This window comes from Magnolia sinica, chromosome 10 (assembly GCF_029962835.1).
Source record: "Magnolia sinica isolate HGM2019 chromosome 10, MsV1, whole genome shotgun sequence".
NCBI classification, from domain to species: domain Eukaryota; kingdom Viridiplantae; phylum Streptophyta; class Magnoliopsida; order Magnoliales; family Magnoliaceae; genus Magnolia; species Magnolia sinica.
The window spans coordinates 43,928,809-43,956,103 of NC_080582.1; the positions used below are offsets into that span (position 1 = coordinate 43,928,809).

Sequence of the window (27,295 nt, forward strand, 5' to 3'; positions counted from 1 at the left end):
TTTTTAGGTTCATGCCTTAAAATAAGCATGAAAATAGATGAAAGACACGGAAAAAACACGTACATAATGATAGGCCTCATAAAGTTGAAGCCATGTCATGCTCCACCCAAGACAGTGCAGCCCTTACCATAGAGCCCACCTTCACGTGATATATCACTTTAGGGCATGAACCCAAAAATGAAGCAAAATTAATTCTTAAGTGGACCATATCATAAGAAATGGTAGTGATTAACCTTTAATTGCTGACAAAAGTTTTAGATTTGCTGATATTTATTTTTTCCCCATCAGGTTGATGCAACCTTATCAACATGTTAGATGTCAAGTAAACACTATGAAAACATTACAATGGGCCTAGGAAGTTTTGGATGACAGGGTGTTCAATCACCACTGTTTCTTGTAGTATGGTCCACCTGAGACTTGGATCTTCTTCATTTTTGGTGTCACGCCTTAAAATGATCCGGAAAAACGGATGGAACGAATGGATATAGAATGCATTCATCAAAGTAGGTCCCACCATAAGGGCCACAGCGTCTTGGGGGAGGCCGGGGCCGCTCGTAATCCACCCCCGCCTTGGAGGCGGGTGCTGCAGGCAATCCGCTTCGCTCTCCCAACAATATTCCTGGCTACCGGCTGATTCCTCTTCGCTCTGTCAACACAATAAATCATGTGGCTCCAGGTGATTTTTCAAAGTCAAAGGAGAATATTTTGACACTCTGGAAGAGTGTGATGGATAATAACCATGCACTTAGAAGTTACTTGTTGCATACATTGTATAGGATCAATTCAAATTAAACTGTTTAAATCATGTCTACCAGCATAGATGTATTATGAACCAAAAATTATAACTCATTTGATATCTGGCCATTGGATTGGTGGACATTTAATGGACGGTTAACAATGAAAAATATCCATAGGTTCTGTTTCCACACAATGAAGTATCCACAAATCATAAGTTAGTTTATGGTACTGGACTTTGAATCAGACACATCGCGATCCACAATTTAGCCGGATCAACTTGAGTTTAACGACATGTACAGGTTCTGTGGTCCTGCGTATCAAAGCACTACAGCAGCTTGAGTATCAAATAAGAAAAAATAATGGACGCGAGTTGCGTGTAAACCCTGTTACACGGAGCTGGTGTAACCCAAAGCTCTGTGGAGCCCACTGCAATGTCTCGTGTGACATCCATACTGTCCATCAATTTCTCCGTATCATCCTAAGGATGTTTAAAAAAAAAATAAAAAAAAATAATCTAAAAATCAAATGAAATCCTGGCCATTAGGCCCACCGTGAACTTTATTTGCCATCCAATCTGTTGCTAAGATGGATCCCGCAAGAATGGAGGGAAAAGACAAATATAATCCTGATCTAAAACTTATCTGTGCTCCCAATAGGTTTTCAATGGTGGGCGTTTAATACTCTAAATGATTGTTGCTGTAGCGTGACTCATTTGAGTCTTGGAGGGTCTCCCAATCTAAAATTAACCGGCAAAGCTACTTAACGGAGTCATCCAAGTGGGTAAAAAAACTTGGGGTTACACGGAATCGATGTAACAAGGGCTCTTCATATAACTCTTCCAGTCAGAAAGCCAAGAGGGTGACTCTTAATTGGATCACAACTCCGGAAGCCGAGTCATCATCGTCACCATCGATCGAAGAAGACGACTCCATGGTGGTCTTGAGGCTCATATGCTTCTTACTAGGGTTATCGTTCTGTTGGAATTTAGGGCATGCTCTGAAGCTGCCTTTTCGACCTAACGACGTACTGCCGGTTCTTCCTCGCCAGCTATCCTGGCCCTTGCTTAATAATCTGCACAGTGCTGTCGATCTGTTGCCTTCTTTCGTTGGATCCGTCGGCCCGGATGGCGAATCCGTTGACTGGAAAGGGACTTGCTTTCATGGCAACGAAGCTCGACTCGAATTCATCCCTCAGAGTGGCAAAAGCGAGTTAGGAGGTGGCATTCTCCATGTCAAGGTACTGCTCGGCCCAGTCCTCTTGTTTTCTTTTTTCCTTTTTCCTTTTTTTTCCCCCTCTATCTATTGTTAGGTCCCGATAGAGTTTAATCCGGTGAATGTCGAGAAAGAAAGGAGTCTCAAGAGGATATATTGACATCATTAAGGATACCTATAAGAAATAGGTAAGAAATGTGAGGACTACTAGGGGAGAGACAAGTGAGTTCCTAATTACTATAGACTTGCACTAGAGGTCAGTATTGAGCTCGTACCTTTTCACATTAGTTATGGACGAGTTAACAAGGCATTTGCAGGAAGAGATCTAACGGTGTATGTATTTTGCAGATGACATATTTTTGATTGACAAGATGAGGGAGGGCGTAGACACAAAACTATATTTGTGGAGGGGTGCTTTAGAATCCAAAGGATTTAAACTAAAACATAGTATGTGCATTGCAATTTTGGTAGCAACAGGAGTGACAATGAGGAATTAGTTAAGATTGCTGATCAAGAAGTTCCGCAAAATCATCACTTCTGAATATTGGGTCAATAATTGATAAAAGTGGAGATATTGAGAAGGATGTTGCCCAAAGAGTTCAAGCTAGGTGGAAGAAATGGAGATGTGCATCTAGAGTTTTATGTGATCATTGGGTACCACTCAAACTGAGGGGGGAATTTCTAGGACAACTATAAGACCAGCCGTGACAATGAAGAATTTTCTGATTTTTGTCCTTGTTGTTGTTATCTCTTTTTTTGTCATGGCTTCCACACACACGGATTGTTTCCTTGTTTGGGCTTTTTAATTGTATTCTGGGAGAAATGGTTCCCTATCCAAATGCATGCCCTGCACAACTAGCTTTACTACTCTTTGTTGTGGGAAAAAAAAGAGAGTAGATACAACAAAGAGAATTTTTAGGCCCATATTGGTCACGTGTGCACGCACACGTACTAACATCTCTCACTTGGCCATATGGCCATCATAATAAACATATAATAAGGTTTGCACCCACTAAATCGTGAAATTACTCTTTATGGTAATTCTACTGTGTTTTTTTTTTCCCGGTGCCAAGTCATCTTCACGGTGGGGTCCACCTTATGTAAAGCTCACATCGATGTAGGAGTTTCCACCATGCACATAGATGGTCTTTATCTTTGGACCATCTTTACACGAGGGGCTTAGTGGGGCGGCGCATGCTAGCCTATGTTTCACGATGTAGAGAAACCAAACTCTTGATTTAATCACCGCATCATCTAAACTCATCCCACGGGACCTTTTATATGATACTCGAGCACGATGCACAACATACTTGGGTTTTAAGTTTGTACAAGTGGACCCCATGGTTCAATGGTCTGTTGGGATCCACTGTGGTATCTTAAAAATCTTAAAATCTTGGCCCATGATTAGGTATGGCATTACTGCAATGCAAAGAACTAGATGCAACTTGTCCAAGTCAACTTGGACTCACTCTGGATTGATGCAATTCAACAGAAGTCTGCAACAATTTGTGTGCGACTTGCATGAGTCATCCACCAAATTCGAAAGAGTCATGACGGGACTCAGGGTCGAAGGACTAGGTCTGAGTAGGCATGCTGGGCCATAGATAGGGTTGCCAATGCATTGGGTTGGACCTTTAAATAGGGCCAACCCAATGGGTTCGCCAATCAGTTCACAATCTAGGTCAATTATTATGATTCTCTTATTGGTTAGGTTACAATTGATGTTAACTGTAGCTAATGGTTTTGGCTATATATGTATATATGCTTAGAATAGTGGAAGTATATTCACTGAAATTATAAGTATCTCAAAGATCTTGAATGATAGACAAAGATTGAGTGGAATGGGTGGCAAAATAACCATCGATCATCGGATAATAACCACGGGTGATGTGCAACCTAACCTCACGCTGTAGGAAGAAAAAGAATTGATTGATCATTGAAAAATAACCATAGGTGATGGCTAAATTAACCTCACGCTGTAGGATGAAAAGGAATGGATTATTTTAATTGAACAACTTGAATAATCTGGTAGCTATCTATCTATAGCCATGGATGATGGAAGAATATCCTCATACCATAAGATAAAAGGAAAGATGTTACTAAATTAGGACAAATTGTCCTTGTTTTGGATACGACATAATCCTTAAAAATAAAAAAGGGAGATGTCTCAGCCCATTGGTTATGTGGTTACTAAAAGCTTGATATTATTGGTCATGATTGATGAGGAGGTGGAGGAAATAAAGAAAATAGGGAGTAATGATCTCGTTGACTCAAGAAGCAAAAAGTACCACTAATAGTCTGTAGACCAATTATACCGTTTGGATAAAGTAACTGACAGGTTGGATCATTCATGTGAGATTACTTTAAGTTATTTGGTTAGTAAATATTGTAATTGATCTATTGATAAAAGTTATTGTGGAATTATTTCAAAGCATACACTTAGTGGGACTTGGGAACTCCCAAGTCCAAGGATTCCAAAATAATCGGTTATTTCATCATGAGTGTATGCATGGAAAAAATCATAGTAGAATGATCACAAAGAGCAATTCCACAATTTAGTGGGAGCAAACCTCATTATATATTGGTTATGACGGTCATATGGCCAACTGGGAGATGTTGGTATGTGTGCGTGCATACGTGTGGCCAGTAGGGCCTTAAAATCTCTCCTGATTGTAATTACTCCATTATTTCATAACAAAGAGGAGTGGAGCTAGTCATGTGAGGCATACGTTTATAGGGAACGTTTTCTTTCGAAATGTAACAAAACTGTCCAAATGTGAAAACAACCCGTTTGTTGATGCAGGCCCAATTCAAGAGAATAGCCCAGCCCATGAATCAAACCCAAGACTTGGTATCTAGTCTATTATTTCTAGCCCAAGTGCATTCATAATGCATGGCTTTGGGATCAATTTACATGCATAGAAAAGAGAAGCGTTTGATATTAAAGTACGTCTTGGAAATGTCTTTAGCATGATTTTTAGCATGATTTTGAAAGTTGTATTTTGTTTTTAGAAATTTATAGTATGCACTGGGACTCATGGTTGTTCTTAAATTTAGTTAAGAGGGGTTGGTGTAATTGGTCTATATGAGGACCTAGTTTGCAATAAGAAAGGGATCCATGTTTTGAGTTGTAAAAAAAATATTATTTCTTGCTAGTGTTTAAAATAGCGCCCGTAGTGTAGTGGTAGCGTACGCTACGTAGCGTACGCTACGTAGCGTAGCGTGGGCTGTAGCGCTATGTAGTGTCCTAAATAGCATAAATCCCCTGTCGCGTATGCCACAGGGGTCGTAGCGTACGCCATAGCTACGTATTGTGTAACGTAAGCTACAATGTATTTTTTTTAAACTATTTTTTTAAATTACTTTTTTCATGTTTTCTTTGTATTGATGTTGAGGAATGTGACACTTGTATTGTACTTGATACTTTTAACCTATGAGATTTTTATTTCTTTTCATAATTGTGACTTATGGTTTCAATTAGACATTATTAATTAAAGTTGTTTGCTTAGAAAATTGTTGATGTGATAATTATTTGATTTAGCTTATATATGTGGATTGGCTTTTGATAAATGATAACTAATAAATCATTTGAACATGCTTATAATTGATAAAATGAATAATCTTTTAGGCATATATATATATATATATATATTCCTTTTTTCCTACTATTTATTATATTTGTCCTATTTTTAAATTAAAAAATAGAAGTATTGTGTAGCTTACGCTACACGCTACGTATTTACGCTACACACTATAGAGGGCTAAGCGCTACGCATCACGCTACCGCTATTTAAAACACTGTTTCCTGCAAATCTCCAGCAAAAGAAAGAGTTGAGCGATTCGTCTTTAGTTGTGAGTGATTCCAACCCATACTGGTCGAGTGATTCCCGGTTAATCAACAACTTGTCTGGACCATTGACAACTTGTAGTTTCAGAAAATTCCAGTTCCAATAGTTCCGTTGCTTGTAATATTTTTGGCACTTTTTGTTACTAAATTATTTTGATAGTTTTTCTGGTAATTCATTATCAAGTCTATTTTCTTCCTACAAAATTTCATTCTAAAAAAATTATTAAAATTCCATAAGTACGAGCTGCCTGAAACCAATGATTTTCTGGACAGTTCCAAAAATGTCCTAAAATTAGCCTAATTTGAGTTTAGGTTTGTTTGCTATTTATTTTTCCTAAAACTAGACTTATCAAGCTTCATTTTGGCTTTTGAATCACCTCAATTGGAGTTGTATTCAAGAAGATACACATTTTTGAAGTTAGTGCGTTTAAAATATCATTTGCTATCCATTGTGACCAAATTGGCCTGTATCATGTGTGTGGAAGCCATGGTAAAAAAGACAAATTAGAAAACCATTCGAGGAGATATTGATGCATCGGATGATCCGGTGCCTGGCGATAATCTTCCCTATTCAACCCATGGTGTGCCGTAACGGCCATTACAGGTTTGTAAAGGCCGTTACGTAAAGGTAATGGTGGCAATTGTTACATATTATGGGGTTGTAAAGGCTGTAACAGAAAAAAAATGACCCATAAAGGTCATTACATCTCTTGTAACCACATGTTACGCTCCTATAAAGGTTGTAACGGCCCTGTAACGGTCCATTACGAGGACGATATAGGTTTTTTCATTTTTTTAATTTTTTTTTTTAAAAATTTAAATTAAAAGAAAAAGAGATTGTAACAATTGTTACGGGGGCCATATTGGCTGTTACAGCCTGTATCGTAATGGTAACGATGGTGGTTGTTATGACCACTGATCCACTGATACCATTACGGAATACCCTTGTTCAACCAGCTTCCATGACATGCCCCATTATGATGAATGTTCTTCATGCATGGGACAAAGTGCTAGGTAGTTAAGGAAAATGCATGTTTATAGGATGGGTATAGTTGAAATGGGGATGTTGAGATGGATGAGTGGCAAGATAAGAAAGGATAGAATTAGAAATGAGTGCATTCAAAGGAACTTAGGTGTAGCACCAATAGGTAATAGGATGAGGGAAAGTAGACTTGGATGGTTTGGTTATGTGCGGAGACCAAGAATTGCGATAGTTAGAACTAAGCTAGGGCAAGTTGAAGGCTATAAAAGGGCAAGGGGACAACCCAAAAGGATGTGGTAATAAGAAAAGACGTAATGACCTAACAAGATTCATGTAGCTAACCCCATTTAGTTGGGATAAGGCGTAGATGATGATGATGATGATGTCCTATTGTGCCAGGATGCAACAAACTAGGACCTTTCACTTTGTGGTACATTAGCTGCATGGCCATATCCCAACCATTAAAGTGGATTTGGTTGTGGTAGCCTGTAATATGCCTTCCACAATTCATGGTGTTAACTTGCGTTGCGGAGAACAACATTAGGAAGGTCAAGTGCAAGCCGAAAACACTAGCGGATTAGGTTATGATGATGAGCGGATTGCTTGTGTGATATTGTCCGTGGAAACTTGACTATTGACTGTGGACAAAGAGGTCAAATCATGTAGGAGTTGTCGGATGGAGCATGATCTACATGTGACCAGTCTTCAAGTTCATGCAACCAAAATCCATCCCCTTCAATTGCTTTAATTCAAGCTAGGTCTAATCCCTTTGAGTTTAGGAAAGTCAAAGGGAAGTATCCTTCAAGTTGGATTTATAGAGCCGAGCAATCTGTAGATTAATGTAGCATGGCACGGGGATTAAAGTGTTGGTTTTGGGATTTGAAAAACTACTTAGAAATATATAAACAAAATAAAAAGAAGAAAGACGAAAAGTTATTGGATTGTAGAAGTTAAGGTGCGATTTGAATCATTTGGCTTGAAATCAAATTTGCCCTCATTGGACTACGTCCCAAATATAACAGGAGTCTTGAGCAATCAACCTCGAGGGTATGACTATCCACCGCTCACAGTGGTGCTATGGTGTACTGACTGTATACAGGCTCGAACTACTTGCAACCTTAACATGAACCAACATGAGAATTTGAAAAACCAAAGAACTAGAGAGAATTTTTTTTTTTTTTGGTAGAAAAACGAATGATGATAAGTCTTTTTATAGACTTCGAATGGACACCCTCGAGGGTGTAGAGACCCTTTCAAAAGGGTTGTGATTGTTGGGTTTAAACTCAACTGCTGCTTACTGATCGTTGGCTCTCCAATAGACACAACTTTTCAAAACAAAAATAAAGGGGTGTAACCCTTCGAACTTGTGTGAGTATATTTGCAACGAATAGACACATTCGCATGCACGTGCACTCATGCACGCATCCACACTTTCGCTAACTTGGCCTGACGCACATGTACATGGACGAAGGGAAAACAACACAACTGGGGAAGATTTTGAAACATCAATATTTAAAAAATTATTCTTAAAAAAAAATTACAACAATTGGCCCACATGTTTCAAAATTCATGACATTTTGGGTTGAGGTGGAAGAGTTGTGCATTGCTGTCGACAGTGTTCATATTATTGGCGAAAAATTGATAATATCGGCGATATTATCAGTGTCGCCGGAGTTGCAATACCGAAACTTACTTTTTTCATTTCTCTTCCTAATATTGGCGAATATTCGGCGATTTTATCGATTTTTAATGTAAAATACAGTTATCGATCAAAAATCGCGGCCCTGTCAAGGGATAACTGTAGCCGACAACTCCTTTTCGACGATAAAAGGGATGATAATATCGGGAGCTGCGTAAATACCAAAAAAAATCAAGGAAAAAGGGGAAAAAAGAAACTTTTGGAAATATGTACTTGTAGAATAGGATCGTTGATCGGAAGTAATGGGCAAATCTCGGCGAAGAATATGCGAAATCTTAAGAAATTTGGAGAGATTTTTCGAGATTTTACGGTTCCCTTCTAGAACCTCTTCTATCGGCTTTTTCTGTGAGTTTTTTTAGGGTTTCGGGTTTTGAAACCCTTTTACCGAATCCGATTGCATACTGAGTTACTCAGTACTCTTCTATCGTGCTGAGTAAACTCAGTTGGGCCTACTGTGAATGTGTGTGGGTTATCCACATCGTCCATATGTTTTTCCAGCTCATTTCAGTGGTTGAGCCGAAAATTGAAGAATTCCCAAAACTCAAGTGGACCACACCACAGGAAATAGTGGGAATAATGACTTCCATTGTTGAAACCTTGTTAGGGCCCACAGTGATCTTTATTTGTCATCCAACCTGTTCATAAGATCGCACTGACATGGATGAAGGGAAAACACAAATAAAAGATTGATCCAAAAGTTTTGTGGCCCCAAGAAATTTTGGACGGTAGAATTTCAATTCACACTGTTTCCCGTGGTGAGGTCCACTTGAGATTTGGATGTACTTAGTTTTTGGTTTAGAGCCCGAAAATTATCTGTTAAAAAAGGATGGACGAAGTGGATAAAAAATGTAAATCATGGACCCCACAGACTTTACTCAGTACGCAATCCGCGTCCCCCTTTTATTGCATCCTACCCCTACTTAGACGGTAATCCGTCTGAGCAGGGCTCTATGGGGCCCACCGTGATGTAAGTATTTTATCCATTGTTCATTGCTTTTGTTAGATCGTTTTAAGATGTAATTATGAAAATGAAGCAGGTCCACGGCTCCAGTGGACCACACCAAAGGAAGATACAGTGATAATGACACCCACTGTTGAAACCTTCCTAAGGGCTACTGTGATGCTTTTTTACCATCCAACCTATTCATAAGGTCATGTAGACGTTGATGAAGTGAAAAAACAAATATCAGCTTGATCCAAAACTTCTCCAGCTCTCGTGAAGTTTTTAATGGTGGACGTTCAATCCCCAATTTGTGGTCCACTTAAGCCCTATACTTGCCTCAGTTTTTGGCTCATATGTTAAAATGATCTGAGAAAATTGATGAACGGCATGGATAAAACACTTACATCACGGTGGGCCCCGCAGATCCCTGCCTGGACGGTAATCCGTCCGGGCAGGGGTAGGACGCAATCCATGTCCCTTTTATAAGGAGTGAAAGCGGATTAGGTGCTACGTGTGGGTGTGCTGACCTCGGTGGCTTGGATATCACCAAGTTCCGTGGACCCCACCATGATGTATGTGTTATATCCACACGGTCCATCCATTTGGCGAGATCATTTTAGGTCATGAATCCAAAAATTAGACAGATCCAAAGTTTGGGTGGACCACACCATAGAAAGCAGTGGGGACAATGATTCCTATCGTTGAAAACTTCCTAGGGCCCACAATGATGTTTATTTGTCATCCAAATTGTCCATAAGATCGCATAGTCATCGATGAAGGTAAAAAACAAAAATTACACGGATCCAAAACTTCTATGGCCCCTAAGAAATTTTCAACGATAGACGTTCAAATTCACACTATTTACTGCGGTGTGGTCCACTTGATCATTGGATATGCTTCATCTTTGGAATCAAGCCCTATAATTATATGTTAAAGTGGATGGACGGAGTGGATAAAAGTATATAAATCAGTGGGCCCCATAGAGTTGACTCGGTCCACATAAAGTATTATATGAACTCATTTTGATTACAATTGGAGTGATTTTGATTACAGTGGGCCCCATAAAGTATTATATGAACTCATTTTGATTACAATTGGAGTGATTTCTTACGGCAGTGCATGCTTTTTGGGCCCCGTTAAATGAAAGTTTATTATTTAATGCATTGTTTTGTAAATTTTTTTATTCCTACATATGCAAATATGTGTATTTAGGCATGCCCTGAAGTTTTACTGAAAAATTCCATCATTTTCCCCATTATTCGCCATTTTTCTTCTCATTTCCGGTTATTGGCGATAACGATATTATATCTTTATCTCCAGTCAGCGAAACTTGTAGCGATACCGATAACTTAAACATTGGCTGTTGATGTCTATTGGACTTGAATCGACATTAGAGTCGGCAAGACAGGTTTACAAAAGTTAGGTGACAAATAGTTTTGAACATGATTCCTTTAGCGTAAATCAGCTATAAATGCCACTCACATAACTCTTCCGCTACAAGTGGTTATGCGATTCAATGCGTTTTGGTCATGTATCATTACTTGGATTTCATGGCTGCTCTAGAGAATTAGCCTATATTCTCATAGGAGGTGGCCCCCCCACCTCCACACTCATATAGGTGAATTCCATCAAGTATATGAATCAATTGGATGCACCACCAATATATGGCTATGGATTCAATGAGAGTTCAAAAAAGTCATCCTCACTCATTGTTGCTCGCAGTGTTGTCAAAATCCTATGATTTATGATTTGAGTAGAATCTTAAGCAAAACGATTTTAATCCCACCTTTGAATTCCTTTTTATATGAATCCTACGATTTTATGATTTGAATAATATAATTCACAATTCAAATTATATATATATATATATATATATATATATATATTTGTTTTTACTTCTTAATTGGTCAAAACACCAAATTGATGTATGATTTATCTAAATGTTTTTATGCATGGTTACGATCATGTTCACTTATGTGTATTGTGGAATGATGGTTAGAAATCAAAATATCTTTTTTCGTTGGTCTACATAATCAAATGTTGCTTTTCCAATGTAATTCTACGTTCAAGAAAGTAACAAGAACACAAATTATTAAAGGATCCTTCGTCCTTGTATATTTTTTAAGGAAAATTTCTTAAAAGACAAAAAAAAAGGAAAAGAAAAGAATAGATAAGAATCGTTTAGCACTATCATCTCATGGTATTACTTGGTGCATGTTGATGGTAAAAGGATGATTGCTAAGTTTTTAATTTTTTTTCTTATTTATTTATATTTTTGATATTTAAAAAAATCATAAAAAATCTTATGATTTAGATATTATTTGCGATTTGATACGATACAACCCCTATTGCGATTTGCGATACGAAAACAATTTTGACAACATTGGCTGCTCACATTGCCTACACCCTAGAAGGGGCATATTCAATTGCAGTGCTCAAACGTCTCCTAGTGTCTTGTTGTTTACCCATTGAAACCTATCTCATGGGATCTTAACTTGTATAGGTTGGGTTGCTGACACTGGTAGATCATATTTTAGGATCAACCCCAGCTTTTTGATGTATTAATAACCTAGCCAGGTAGGCATATTGTATCTGCAGTACAAAAGGCAGAAGTAATTTCATCATATGCATGTGCATATGAAAACTAAAATAGAGTATGATCTTCACGTAATTGTATACACCATAATTTAACACCATCACATTTCTACATTTCCCTAACACATGGAAGGCGGCCAGTTAGTCGACTAGTAATCAAAATTCCACTTTAAGGGGAAGCCATGTTGGATTGCTTATGGATAAAGGGTTGTCTAATAGGATGATTCTAAAATGGTCAATGGAATTTTGGTAGTTGAATATGGAGAAGAAAGGTTCAAATCCTGAGGGGTTAGGATCTCTCAATCTGTGAAATTTCTGGGGCATTCTCAATCCATGATCAGGCTCCTTAATCGACGGTTGCCCCACTGGTGTGGAAGTCTACCCATAAGAAAACTATTCATTTGCTGATGAGCAAGTCATCATAGTTTCATCAAAGGAACTTATAGTCGCACACATGAACACCAATCCCAAATGTCCAAACCTGGCCTCTACTAAGTATAGAGTATAGCCTGAAAATCCCATTGATCAAATGATCATTTGTTGAATTTGGATCACTAACCATTTTCTTTTTAACCATTCATTGGATGGCAACCAATTAGACCATTAAAAATATGCGATCAATTTGATTCTCAATTACTTAGTCTTGTCGTTTGATAGGATTTCTATTTCCAAAGACCTTCTCTCCAAGACCCAAACGCAAACATCCCACATGTGCCAATGCATGGATCCATAGCATTCATCACATGGTCCCCATAGCGCAAACCTCCAATCCTAAAAATCATGTCAACCCATTCATCAGGTTATTGACAAATGCACGCTAGCTGAACTCATGCCGCCGATTTCTTGATGTGTGGATGTACTTGGAAAATCCACACTCTTAAGTACATCAATGGGTTAAGTAATTTTTCTAAGTGCATCCAAGCATACCCCACAACTTTATACTTGCCTTGATTGGTACATCCACGGCCCCACGAAACGTTTTTAGAAAATGGTTAAACTAACTTGATTTTGTAATTCCAAGCGACGGTCCATCAAAGTGGTGGTCCACGGATTGGACCAATTGTCCACTTATGTGGAGTTTCAATCAAACCTTTAGTCTCATCTAATCAAAGAAATTTTTCGGGCACTGCCAATCTAAGGAAAATACCTGCAGATTTATGGTCCAAATCATTGGATAGGTTGTATTTTTGAGATGTGGCCCATTTATGTCCAGACTTCTAGGTGGACTGGTTCTTCACTGACCCGTTGACCTTTGGGCAGGACATCATAGAGTGGTCACATTGAAAATGATCTTGGAATTTTCAGGGTGTGGCCCACTTGTCTATTGGTCTGCATATGGACTCTACTTGTGAAAACACGAGTAAGCAAAATATTTCCTCAGACGCATGACTCATCCTTGCTTGAACATTGAAAAGAACTACACTCCATAGCATTTCGACATTAGAACGAGTCCACGGACTCGAGCCAAGCCGAGCCGAGCCAAGTTAGCCGGAGTTCTCGGTGGACTTGACACTGACGGTACACAAAACTACAAGGAAACACAGCCCACTATTTAGCTTAGATCAGAGAAAAACTTAGTATTTTGCCAGAATTTAATGGTTCATATGCATGAACATTTAAATTGTACACGTTAAACTAAACCATCCAAATTGTGGGCCTTAAATTAGATTGTCATATGTCAAAAACCAAATTGACGTCCTAATTTGCTCATATAGATAGACCTCTAACGGACGGTAGAAAATGCCCCATTTATGATCAGTTAGTAGATTCGATTTTAGCCCATCTACAGTATGTCCCATTGATTATATGTTCAATATGAATCACTGGTATGCTATGTGTAGAATTATTGAGCTCATGCATATGAACCATGGCGCGACAACTCGCTTGATCTCTATGCCTCTGTCTTATGCTGTAAGATAGTTGACTCCAACCGTTCATTTCCTCTCAATAAAACCCTTGTATTAGAATCCATTTCCATCTCTCTCTCTTTCCATTGGTGTAGTCGTCAAGAAAAATTACCGTTGCCCTGTTTACTAAAAATGATTTGGGGGAGTTTTTATATGTGTGAATGTGTATCACGTTTGTGGGATCCAAACTATCCATGGGACACACCATTGGAAGAATGATCTTCCCTTGAGAAAATCAAGGTCGTTGGATAAACAAGTGGGTCATAGTTGGGGATGCAACTTAGTCATAAGTACAAATTTTGTATGACATGCAGAGAAAAACTCAGTAAACCCATTTTTAGATGGCACCCAAAGACACCTACCCATATAAGCATCATTTTCTTTCACAATGCCCATCTTTGTAATCAATGATGGCCTCATATGATTTTATCCATGGTTCTCGTACATGTGTGGCCCACATTATGACTAGAGTGTGATGCAAGACATGAAATTCAAATATGATGTGCGAGATTTCAGGCTTAAGATCATGTTAGTTTAGAAACAATTACACAAATTCCATATCCCACATGAAAGTCCAAACCATTCAATGAAGGGGAATCTATGCGGGTCCAGGCCTACACATGTTAGGGCTGGATCTGTTAAAATTATAAACCAAACGATGCTCAAAGATAAGCAGTAATCATCCACACATGCACAACAATCAGTCCCTAATCCAAGGGATTCACCAATTTCAATTCAAGGAACCCTAGGGTGAGAAAAGTGGCAAATAAATTAAGGATAATGCAACCTAGGGTTAGGGTTTATGAAAAATTGGTATGAGAGGGTAAAATAAGAAGAAAACTTGAACCGGAAGACAGTTCCCGCGCGCGGACAGCAACAATGGCCCAAATGCACGTGCGTGTGATCACGGCCGCATGTATGTGGGGCCCACTATTCAGAAAAAGGCCACCTTGGCCCTGGTCGGCCAGGGATGGACTCCAAAACCCCCAAATCTCAGCTCGATCTGATGCACGGTTTGTGCGTGGTGCTCCGCCGACGTTTCAGCCCTCCTGCGGGGACAGATTCTGGAAATCTGCTGTAGAGAGAAAAACGGTTGTAACTATTGATGGACTTGCAGATGGAATGCTTGTAGGAGAAGAGAAATATGGATGGAAGAAGGTGGGGGTGAATCGGGATAGATGTGGCTTCGCACCACGGTAGTTAGCCCTTCGAAGAAGGGAGGGCTTCGCACCCAATTAGGTTTTCATAACTCGGAAAGGAGCAGGAAAATGCAGCAATTTTTATTAATCTTCATTGAATCAAAATAACTAGAAGGGGTGCCTATTTATAGGGAAAACCCTATACCCCAAAACTCGCGCCTTGTGCGCAACCTATTACTTGGCGATGAAGTAAACTAACATAAAAACCAATCAAAGAAATCTAAAGCGTTCATGATGTTCTAAATAATATAAATAAGCAAAACCTAAAGTATGAACTTAATACGACTAGTGGGCCCCGATTATGAGATCCCATGATGGGCTTTACTTGACCATCGGGCCCACTTCAATGAACCAAACTCCATTTTCTAACTAGGAGGCCCTCCATGGACGTTGTCATCGAGCCAGATCGACGATGGGGCCCTCCCTCTCCTTCCGTACGTGTGTAAGGGGCGGCGTGTGTGCGCGTGTTCGCGTGATACCCCCATCAGAGTGTCTAGATGTTTGGGCCCTGGACCATACATTGTAGAACCCAATTGACGATCTGCCAGAGCATGCATCTTTGATTTGTTAAAGAGGGAATATGCTCCGTCTCCACTGTACACGTGGCTATTCATGAGGATATATCCAAGGGTTCCTAAACAATCCACTTCTTTTAACAGGAGTGAATCCAGGAATTGGGTGGTTGGAATTGCTCGAACGGTGCAATCTGTGACTATGGCCCATCAAAAGATGTGGCCGATTGGGTGGATGGTCCTGATCACCACACACGTAGGCATATATATGGAAGAGAGAGCATATGAACAATGGGTCATACATGGCAGTGACTAGAATGAGCATCTTTCATGCTTTCTACAAGGAAATGACATATAGATGTTCAATTCTTGAGATGACATGTTTTTATTTTATTTTATTTTATTTTTTAAATTAAAGAAGCATTTTTAAAATATTGATGTTTCAAAATTTCCCCCTTTGGTTTTCCCTCCGTGTGTGTACGTGTGTGTTGACAGGGCTAGTGTGGGCTCCGTTGCGGGTGTAGATGCGTACACTTGTGTGCTCAAACGCGCTTATTTGCTGTAAGTATACTCGTGCAATTCCGAAGAGTTGCACCCCTTCATTTTTGTTTTGAAAAGTTATGCCTATTTGGGCCCAACAATTATTGATCCCAAAGGTCGCAGTAGTTGAGTTTTTAAACCCAACAGTCACAACCCTTTTGAAAGAGTGTTTGTATACTCTTAAGGGTGTCCATTCGAGGTCTATAAAAAGACTTCTCATAATTCATTTTTCTATATGCAAAAAGAAAAGCCTTTTCTCTGGATCTTTGGTCTTCCAAGTTATCCTGCTAGTTCGGGTTGAGGCTACGAGTGGTTTGGGCCTGTGTATAGTGAGTGTACTGCTGTGACCATAGTTGTTGTATCTTATAGGTCGATTGCCTGAGACTCCTGTTGCACTTCGGATACAGTCCAAGGAGGCCAAATTCGATTTCAAGCTGGGTGATTCAAATAATGCATCGACTTCTACAATCCTAAGTTTTCATCTTTCTCCTTTTTATTTTGTTTAAATATTTCTAAATAGTTTTCCAAATGCCAAACCCAACAATATTGAAATAGAATTTTAAGTGGACAGCTATTTAAAGATACGGTTTACATTTGAGTTGTTCAAAATACATTAGGCAGATTATGATTTGTGAGCCATAGCCCATTTTTCAGGCCCAAATATAGTTTTTGGGTCCAAAACCAAATATTTATGGGCTAGTGTTGGCAAAAGTAGGACCCACTTTCGGTTGGTCCATTTTCAAGCCCTCATCTTGATTTCTGGCCCATTAAATAAATGGACTAGGCTCATGCTATGCTTAGATCAGCCAAAATGGAGATCCCCTTAGACAACTGATTATGGTGTAAGTTTGATATAGGAAAAAGGTTTTTCCCTGTTGCCGAAAGACAATAAAAAGAGATGCCATGGACCCACCAAAAAGAAAGGTGATAGATGATTTCACGCTGGTGGACCGGGTGTACAAAATCACCTAATTTAAAAAAAATAAAAAATACAACAGTGTGGTGATGGCTTGATTCAATTTGGAAGATGCTGCAATGATGCCGGTGGATATGAACCAATATTTGCGAGCTGTCTTGGGCAGAATTTGATAAGGTCCTTGCTCAACTGCAACCCATCCCACATGTGCAGGCTCCACGCGTGTAAAAGAAAAGGCCTAGATGGGGGCCTACTTGATCATATGCATGGCAGCATACGGAGGACCGATTTTCCTTTTTGACTGATTCAAGTTTCCTATATTTTATTACGCTTAAATTAGAAATGATATGTTATTAGGATATCTTGTTTTCTTATTTGAGAAATTTATGTTTTGATGGAAATGTTTGCTAGCAAGGAATTCTATTTTAGATTCTCTGGATTATGTTAGGGATTTTTCTCAAGAAGGAAAACTTGTAAGCCTCTTCTTTAATCAAAGGTTCTTGTTTATCTAAGGTGGTAGTGTTGGGGGGAGTTGCAATCTTTGGTAGAAGACCAGAGGGCTATCGAGTTTGGTGACAATCATTGCTTCTTTTCTCTACTTGCTGCACGCGGATCTTCTTGCTGTAGTTGCATTAGGCCCTCTTGTCCCGATTTGGGTTCAATAGAGTTGATTAAATTGTGACATGCAGGGACAAGTCAGGATACCAAACACAATTTGAAAGGCCCTCTAATCTTATTCCATGTCTCCTGGCTTCATTCCTTGTTAGTTGTTCTATTATTGGGTTCTAGGACGAGGTTAAGTATGATGTTCAGAGCCATGAGCCGAAGAAACTTGTGCAGACAATTTCACTAGTGTGCTTGTTTGGAAAATGTGATTGGTTCTTCAAGTGATTAAAATCGAGGTTGGAAATAAATAGTAACCTGCATATTATTCATCAAGCATTAGACTCTGGACCTGGGAATATATTGCTTCCTTTCAAAAGACTAACACAAGTTGAAATGAAGGAGTGACAGGAAAGGATCTTTGCTTCAATTGTGAAGAGAAATTTGCGACTGATTACTGCTGTAAGGTGCAACAACAGCTCTTCATGATTGATGGTGATCCATGGGGGAAGAAGAGGGATGAGCTAGGAGACTGTATGGGAGGAGATGACAAATTTCATTGCATTCCCTAGTTGGTTCAGTTGTATCTCAAATAATGAGGGTGCATGGATATGTGAAGCAACAGCCCATAATGATCCTTATAAACTCCAAGTCCAACGGCTTGCACAATTTCATCAACTCAATCATACCCACAAAGTTGGGTTGCTTGGTAAATCATGGTGGTGATTTCTAGTTGATGGTTGTCAATTGAGAAAAAAATAAGTGAAGGTATGTGTCGTGCTTGGCCCGTCACGATTTAAAATTTATGCTTCACGTTAGTTTCTACCTGTTAGCATTGAGGGTTGTGATATGGTGCTTGGTGCACATTGTTTCTGCACCCTAGGTAGGTTCAAATATTGGGGGAAATCAATTTAGCAAAAGGGTCTGGACAAATAGGTTCAGTCCGGGGCCCCAGGAGCGCTGTCATCTGTTACTTGCTTCTATGGCTGAAGTGGATGACATGCTCTTGGGATTTTCGAGGATTCTAGATAGTTATTCGAACATTTTTGTTGCATAGACTGGTCTACCCTCTAGAAGAGATTGTGACCACTGCATTACACTGGCTCCATGAAGCAAATCCACTAATATGAGGTGTTCTTGATACCCACACTTGGGGCTACCCTTGCTCTCTTGTCGCCCAAAAATTGAGCTACTGGACGAGGTATAGAAATGGCTTGATGGGTGGAAGGCGAAGTGCCTCCCTTTTGGTAGTCGTCTCTAGCTCGCCAATGCAGTCATTGTGTCTTTAAATGCTCTTACTGGACCCCAGCCTTTTACCACCACAAAGGCCACTTGATTGAGGCCAATCTTCCCAACCGCGCACCTGTCTGGGCTTGGAGTGTGTCAAAATCATCACTACGTTGTAAGGGCGCTGAGACCATAGCATGTTACACAAAAGTGCCGCTTTCTCTGGAGTGTTGTCACCTTGTCAACTATGTTTTCAAAGGCCAATAAAAATAAAACAACTATTCTGTAAAATACAGTAGTCTCTCTCTCTATAACATATTCATTTACGGCAAACCAAGCATGCTAAAAACACTTGTATTTTGTAGCGAAGGTACTATGCAGATACTATGATTTTGAGCATGGTTCTAGATCGGATTCATATCTGCTTCTGGGCCTGAGGAACACCTTTTGCCAATGCTTGAATATAGAGAACTCCATGGAAATGAATGTGGCTAGACTAGTCTTTGCCACTCTTGTATATGACATACGGGTTGAAAGAAATTGCAGAATCTTACAAATGAAATCCCTCCCCGTGTATGTTTTACTGCAGCTGATTATGGAAGTTGTTTGTCAAAAGATCATATACTCCTTCAATCTCAGTGATATTCATGCCTCTAATCCCCTTTTCGTGGATTGGAACTGTCCGGGTTGCAGATTAAATTCTCGGTCCATAGGCAGAAGGTCAGCAAACAAGAAACCTTTCTCACTTCCGGAGAATGGAATGAAAATTCCATTCCAAACTATCAAGCTATGGATGCCTTCTTCATTGTGATAGTGAATCTATGCTATATTACATCCCATAGAACAACACGGGCATCACTCTTTGGGCTAAGGGCTGACCGATGAATTATGCTCAAGTGGATCACATCAATGGTCTCCTTATCATGCTCCAAAAGTGTAACCAGACTCTGGAAGATAGCTCCGTAAGGATATTCACAAATTTGAGCCTTGCGATCTACACCATAGAGAATCAGCAGGTTGTCCCTCGGCGATGTTGCATTCAAGTGCGGCAATAACACAGGCTATATGGAGATTTCAAGCGATGAAGCTAATGGTTGGAAGCTTAAAAGGACAGGTTAGGATGCTCAAGTGCTGCCTGAACATAATGGCCGATTTCAACCCTAGTGACCTGAGGAACCTAGATATTATTCGACTCCTCTTGGGGGCATGTTCTCTTCTAATGTCTTCATGTTTCTGCTTTGGCCCCCTATGACTTCTTTATTTTTGCCTCTCTGAGCTTTTTATTCTCTCTTTTGGGCTGTCAGGCTTTTGTATATCTATATTTTCTGTAGCTTGTAATTGGGTTTTTTTCCTTCTTTGGTTGGTGATAAAACTTGCTTAGCTTTTGGATTTAAAAAAAGAAAGAAAGAAAACAAGAAAGAAAGAAAATAAATGGAAGATGTTGCAGTCTAAAATCGCTATGTTGAGTACATGCCCTTTCTCTTCTCGGTCTTGCTAGTTTGAAAGCAAGATGGCCCTTGGCGTGTGTGTATTGGTTACCACTGACCAGGCTATTAATAACATAACAATCAAGCACCAATTTCATATTCCAATCATTGATCAGTTGCTAGATGAGCTTCATGGAGCGATGCATTTTTTCCAAGTTGGACCTTCAGTTAGATAAGGTTATCATCAGATTTGGTTAAAGAAAGATGTATCGAAAATGACCTTCCTAAGACACGAAGGACACTACAAGTTCTTGGTAATGCCATTTGGATTTACATTTGCTGCCATTTCTCCCCAAACATGGTTAAAAGACTTGGAGACTCGAACTGACTCGCTTGGTCTTGAGTCAAGTCGACCTGGATGAGTTGTGTCCAACTTGGACCAATAGGGCCAAGTCACCCTCTCTCTCAATTTAGCCGACAATGAGGCTATCCACTCCATGCATCTGTTGCACTAAATCTTGTTAGGACATGTTATAAAGAATCAGACTGATTGAAACTCAAGTGGGCCACGCTACAAGAAACAGAGGGATTGAATGCACACCATTGAAACCTTCTTGGGGCTATAGAAGTTTTTTCGTCAGGTTGATAATTGTGTTTTCCCTTCATCCTGGTTGGAATAACTTTGTGAACGGGTTGGATGGCTCATAAACATCAGGTGTGCCCCAGGAAGGTTTTTATGGTGAGTGTTTCCATTCCCACTATTTCCTTCGGTGTGCCCCACTTGAATTTTAGATCTATGTCATTTTTGGGCTTATCTCTTAACATGATCTTGTGAAGCTGATGGACAGAGTGGATGACTCACATGGACATTGTGGTGGGCCTCACAACGCTTTTAGTTAAATGAGCTTTGCTTTGGAATACAGGCCGTCTTGATTTTGGGGGGTTATTTGTTTTCAAACTGCTTATGACATTTGATACACAAGCACCTGGAAATGGGACGTGGCATATATGAACTCAAATGAAGCCACTACTGTCCAAAACTCAATTGGTTGAATAATCCTAACCTCTAATTGATTGGCACTTGTTGAACTAAGACCATTGAATATTTTATATTATTAATTGTCCTATAAATTTCAACCAACATGATAATCAAGTAACAAAATAATTGTAATTTTCAGGTTATCGTACATCTAAACCTATAAACTATAGGTAATTTGGAAGGTGGGTGTGTGCGCGCTCACGTCCTACTTGACCTAGACAAGTTGGCCCGCGTGGGTTGGTGCAAAATGATTGTCCCTTAGCATATGTTAGTAGGTTCATGAAAAAACCTTTGGTTGTCAACCTACAATATGGAGATGCTAGCCATATGCATGCCATCTCTATCGGAGGAGATTTCAAGATCACCAATATCAAGACTGTTAAGATTGATTGTGAAGAAGTTCCCAAAATGACCACTTTCAATATCTTGGTTCAAAAATTCATGAGGGAAAAATATTGAGAAGGTTGTTGCTCATAGAATTAGAGTTGGGTGGATGAATTGGAGATGCACATGTGATTGTCACATATCAGTCAACTTGAGGGGAGATTTTATAGGACAACTCAAGACGAGGCATGCATTATGGGATAGAATTTTGGACAGTCAAGGAACAAACACGTTCATAGAAGTGCAACAAAAATGAGGATGTTGAGATGGATTAGTGGCAAGACAAGGAAGGATGGAACTAGATTGAACATGTTTGAGGGAACTCAGGATTAGACCTAATTTGTAATAAGAAGGGGGAGACTAAGAACTGCACCAATTAGCAGTGGGTTGGTTCAAGTTGAATGTTGTAAGAGGCTAAGGACAAGGCCTAAAAGGATGTGGGTGGAGGTGGTAAGAAAAGAACCGTTGGCCCATAGTTTGTTCATGTGTATCAGAGACTAAGAACTGCACCAATTGGTAGTGGGTTGGTTCAAGTCGAATGCTGTAAAAGGGTAAGGGGAAGGCCTAAAAGGATGTGGGTGGAGGTAGTAAGAAAAGAACAGTTGGCCTATAGTTTAATTGAGATATGGTCCTTAGTAGAGTGGAATGGCAGAAGAGGATTTGTATAGCCAACCCCAATTAGTTGGGATAGGCTTAGATGATGATGATCTCATTGGACTACATTTCAAGATTTGTACAGACCACAAAAGGCTTGAGTACATGGTGGGCCAATGCATCATTATTCTTGCCCAACAACTGTGGTTGGTGAAGTTGATGCAGCATGACTTTGAAGTGGTGTTCAAGAAGGGGTCTGAGAATACCATGGCCAACACATTGTCCAAAGGAGATGATGAGGTGATGTTACTAATTCTCTCATTGCTGATTTCCGCATGGCTTGAGTAGTTGAAGCATGATGATTTGCAATATCCTAACTCCTAAGTTGGTTGTGATGATCCACAACTCAAAAGAGCAACCGAGCTTGGTGTGAAGATATTTTTAGGATGGAGAGACACTACGATACTAGGGCTGATTAGTGGTTGATCCATTGTCATCTTAGACAAGGAATAAGTTTGCAAACTCATTACGATTTGCCTGACACTAGCTACTCTGGGTACTTGAAGACATGCAAATGAATCTCTGGGGTTTTATTGTAATGGGATGTGTGGGAAATTGAGTGGCATAGCTGCGAATGTGATGTATGTAAATGAAATAAGCATGACTCTGTCTCCCATTAGACCAGCAACTCAGTGATCTTACTTGACACAATTCTTACATTCCAAGTGGTGAGATGGGTTTTCCTCTGCTTTGTATTTTTTTTGAAAGTTGATGATTTGATTAGAGAGCCGAAAACGGCTAAAAAATACAAAGAAATACAAAGGGGACAACCCTCTGCCAAAACAAACCAAGCAGCTCCCTATACCCGAGAGATCACAACCCATTTGAGAAAAACACATTTTAGCACCCTCAAAACTACCTCTGTTGTCCCGCTAATGCCCACTAGCAACTACCAAGGTCTATCTCCACAACCTTTTGCCACTTCTTCCCACCCCTCCCCCATGCCAAGCTAGAAAGAGCTTGCCAACCGATTCCGGCATCACAAGAAATGCGGCCCACAAAGCACTCACGAAGGGGTTGTGAAGGAAGAGATGATTAATGGTAATCCTCTCTACGCAAACAATGAGGGCAAGCATTTATGATTATCATATTCCTCTTCTGTAAATTATACCTTGTTCTTGCCAACCATCAACGCTAGTGCAACAAACTTCAGGGCAGCCCCATAAGACCACAGAAAGGCACTGCAGGCACATCTGCTGCTGGGAGAAGGCCTACGGAGCAACCCATAGCGGACAGAGAATAGCCCTGATTTCTTGATTGTCCAATATAGCAAATCTCTCATCAAGGGAGGACGAAATGCCTATCAGCCTAGATGACAGGGCAATAAACTTCCTCCTCTGTGAGATTCCTTCAGCAGAGAGAGGACTTGCTTCTTTTCCTGTGCCTGTCCAGCTTGTTGCGTGGGCCCTTGCCCACTTCCATCGTAATTGGTTGTCATTGTGGTGCACAGCTTTTGGGGAATGTCTTGGTACTCCCTTGTCACCATACTAATTGTAGCATGTTGCTTCCATGGTGAGTCCTAGCTTGATGAAGATTTGAAGTAGGATGGATTCTCGTGGTGGCTTGGAAAAAAAATTTGATGATTGGCTGCCTACCTGACGTCAACCCCCCTCCGTGACTGTTTTATCTTGGCTGGGGACTAGTAGGGACAATGCTACCAACAGGTTCATCTAATACCATGAAAAGTTGTATCAGATCACATTCAGCATTGAAATTCAAAGACATTATTTTATTCTTGAGATATAGCACTAAGGAAACCTACAGTATGATGCTAATTTTTCAGGATACCTGCTACTATCACAAGCAATCATAACTCCATCTTATTGTTATCTAAGCCTTTCCCCAACTAATTGGGGTCGAGCAATCACGACCCCATTTATTAATACTTGATATGCCTAAATATTTCATCTATATAAGTTGGATTGGAACTAACATATTGATCTTTGTCTTCCCTCATCTTATACTTTTTCCACCTTTTATCTTTCTACAGACCAGTGCTGCTCACAGCTGGACTTGTATGGATCTTTATGTATTTGCAACACCCTACAGAGTAACGTGGGATTACTACTTCTCTGCTCGAGAGCATACGCTGGCGATTGATTCATGGGAAGAAACTGCTGAGTTGGAATACGTCTGTTTTAATGCTTCATTTACTTTTTATTTTTTTTAAAAACTTAACAATACTGCCCTTGAAGTTGACATTTAGTCATATTTTATCAGGTAAAGCAACATGGGATATCTGTGTTTCTTATGCCATCAGGAATGCTGGGAACTTTGCAATCTCTGCTTGATGTCTTGCCTTTGTTTTCAAACACTGGCTGGGGTCAGAGTGCCAACCTAGCCTTTTTAAAGAAGCACATGGGAGCCTCTTTTGAAAAGCGTTCTCAGCCTTGGCGTGCAACCATCAACCCAGAGGATGTTCATTCTGGTGATTTCTTAGCAGTCTCAAAGATCCGTGGTCGTTGGGGTGGATTTGAAACTTTAGAAAAATGGGTAACAGGTGCATTTGCTGGTCATACAGCAGTTTGCCTGAAGGATGAAATGGGCAATCTTTGGGTTGGTGAATCAGGGCATGAGAATGAGAAGGTATGTTATGAGTTGCAAACCATGAGAAAATTATTTATTGTGACCAAATCTTGTCAAGAGGTAGGATTTGCCTTCTTGTAGGTTTTCAATTCATATGTGTGTCTAGTGTCATCTTTACAAGGGCCATGTGTGGTTAATATTCTGGTTTTTCTTTGTTCTAACACTGCCTAACTTCTACATAATCTTTTCTTATATCCATTAAACTATTTATAGGATGCTGTGTAATGTTTTTTCCTAACAACTACTGAAAACAATATTTTTTGTCTTTTGTATTTTCGTGAAATGCTAGAAAAATTGGACATGGGTGCATGTTTGAACAAGTCTACTGGGAATACTCACCTATTATTTTTATTATTTTTATTATTTTGAAACGATAATCAATACTCACCTATTATATGTATGATTACACTGTAAATGTTACAAAATTAAAGTATCCAGTAAAGGTATCAGATTCTCAAGCTCATTTTCTTCTCATTTGAATGGTGAAGAAGCTTATGATGATACATGAAACTTGTATTGGGGCAGCCTAATCTCAGTAGGGATACAGTTAAGGTGAGATTCTCTGAGAGGCTCTGTGTAGCAGCGTTAGACGTGATGCAAATACTTCTGTTTTTCTTTTCTTTTTTATTATTTTGTTTCTCCTTCCAAACGGTATGAAGACGCGAACAGTTGATGACACTAAAGTTCTAAAAAGTGGGTGTCCTTGTCACATAGTGCCAAAGGCAACTTCTTTCTCTTATGTTAGAACAATGCACTTTTGCTGCTCCATAGAACAGTGGATTCCAACAAAGCCGGGTACCATGGTGGCTGGCTCACTAGATTTTGGAAGTTAGAGAAATGGAAGGATCTATCTCAGTCTTTTTCTCTCATGTAAATAGGGAGGCTGATGATGCTGCCGGCAATCATGCTAGGAAAGAGAGTGATGTCTAGTCTTAAATAAGTTCATTTTGCTACTCTATAATTCTTGATAATATTAACTTAATATCCATGAAACATTGTGAATTTTTTTTTTTTTTCAGTGTTAACTGTTAAAGGGCTTTTGTTCTTTTCATGGTCCACGGAAGAATCAAGAAGTTAAATGAAGGAGAATCTTGAATAACTTTTGTTCTAGGAGTACATATTTCATAAGATGTTTGTGATAGATAAAATGTTTGCAAAATTCTTTTTCTTTGTTTTTGTTTTTGTTTTTGTTTTTGTGTTCATTTTCTTCAGCTTTATAATTTAAATGTAGGGAAAGGAAAATTTAATGGTAATTCCACAGAATGAATGGTGGGAACTGACACTTAAGGGTAGTTCTAACCCTGTTCTCATATCGCTTTTCCTACAATACATCCCACCATGTGTTCAAAGTTTTTCAAAGTTTAGTGCCACCACAACATGGGTCTACGCTTAGAGCATGTTAGTAAGGCCATGTGGTTACCTAAACATGAAGCTTATATGGATTCTATTAGTGTTCGTAGTATCGGTATCATTACATGTATAACTGACTGGGGATATGGAAGCATGTATCGATATTGTCGATACCTGAAAATGTATCTCCGCCTGAGGAGACATTAGGGTAACGTGGGGTAAACGGTGGAATTTTTCAGTGAAACTTAAGGAGACGCTGAAATACACATATTTACATATTTAGGAATTAAAAAACTGCAAAAAAGAATCATATATGATAAGTTTCCATTTAGTAAGGGTTTAAAGCATGTGCTATCATAACAAATCAGTGCAATAGCAACCAAAATGAGTTCATGTGATACCAATAATATCATTAGGAACACAATAAGCAGTTAAAGTTGTTCTTAAATCCATGCATGCATACATCCATCGATACATCCATGCGTACATACACTAATACACTACCCATCCATGGATACAAACATGCAGCCATCCATCATCCATGCATGCATCCATAAATACACATACATGATCCATCCATCTATCCAACAATCCAACCATCCATGAATACACACATACACACATACATGATCCATCCATCCATACTTGCATTCATACATGCATACACTAATACGTCCATCCATGTATGTATGCATCCCATCATGCCTATCCACTCTATCCATCCTGGAATACATACTAAAACATCCATCCATGCATATAAACATGCATCCATGATCCATCCATACTTGCACAACACATCCATCCATCCATCCATAACATATCCATTCATCCATCCATCAATGCACACATCTACACATACTATTCATGCATGCATGCATACATAATTATGAAATAAAATAATTACTTTTTAAAAGTAGACATTTTTAAAATTTTTTT

At 39.4% G+C, this 27,295-nt stretch overlaps 1 protein-coding gene across 1 annotated transcript in view; it reads left to right on the plus strand.

Annotated features, from left to right (window-relative positions):
- Positions 1-1,488: 1,488 nt before the first annotated feature.
- Positions 1,489-27,295, plus strand: part of LOC131258337 (uncharacterized) — a 97,271-nt gene continuing 71,464 nt past the window's right edge. The window contains exons 1-3 of the mRNA XM_058259589.1: positions 1,489-1,974; positions 24,414-24,554; positions 24,644-25,009. Coding sequence (XP_058115572.1) covers positions 1,669-1,974; positions 24,414-24,554; positions 24,644-25,009 — 813 coding nt within the window. The 5' untranslated portion in view covers positions 1,489-1,668. The remainder of the gene's footprint in view (positions 1,975-24,413; positions 24,555-24,643; positions 25,010-27,295) is intronic.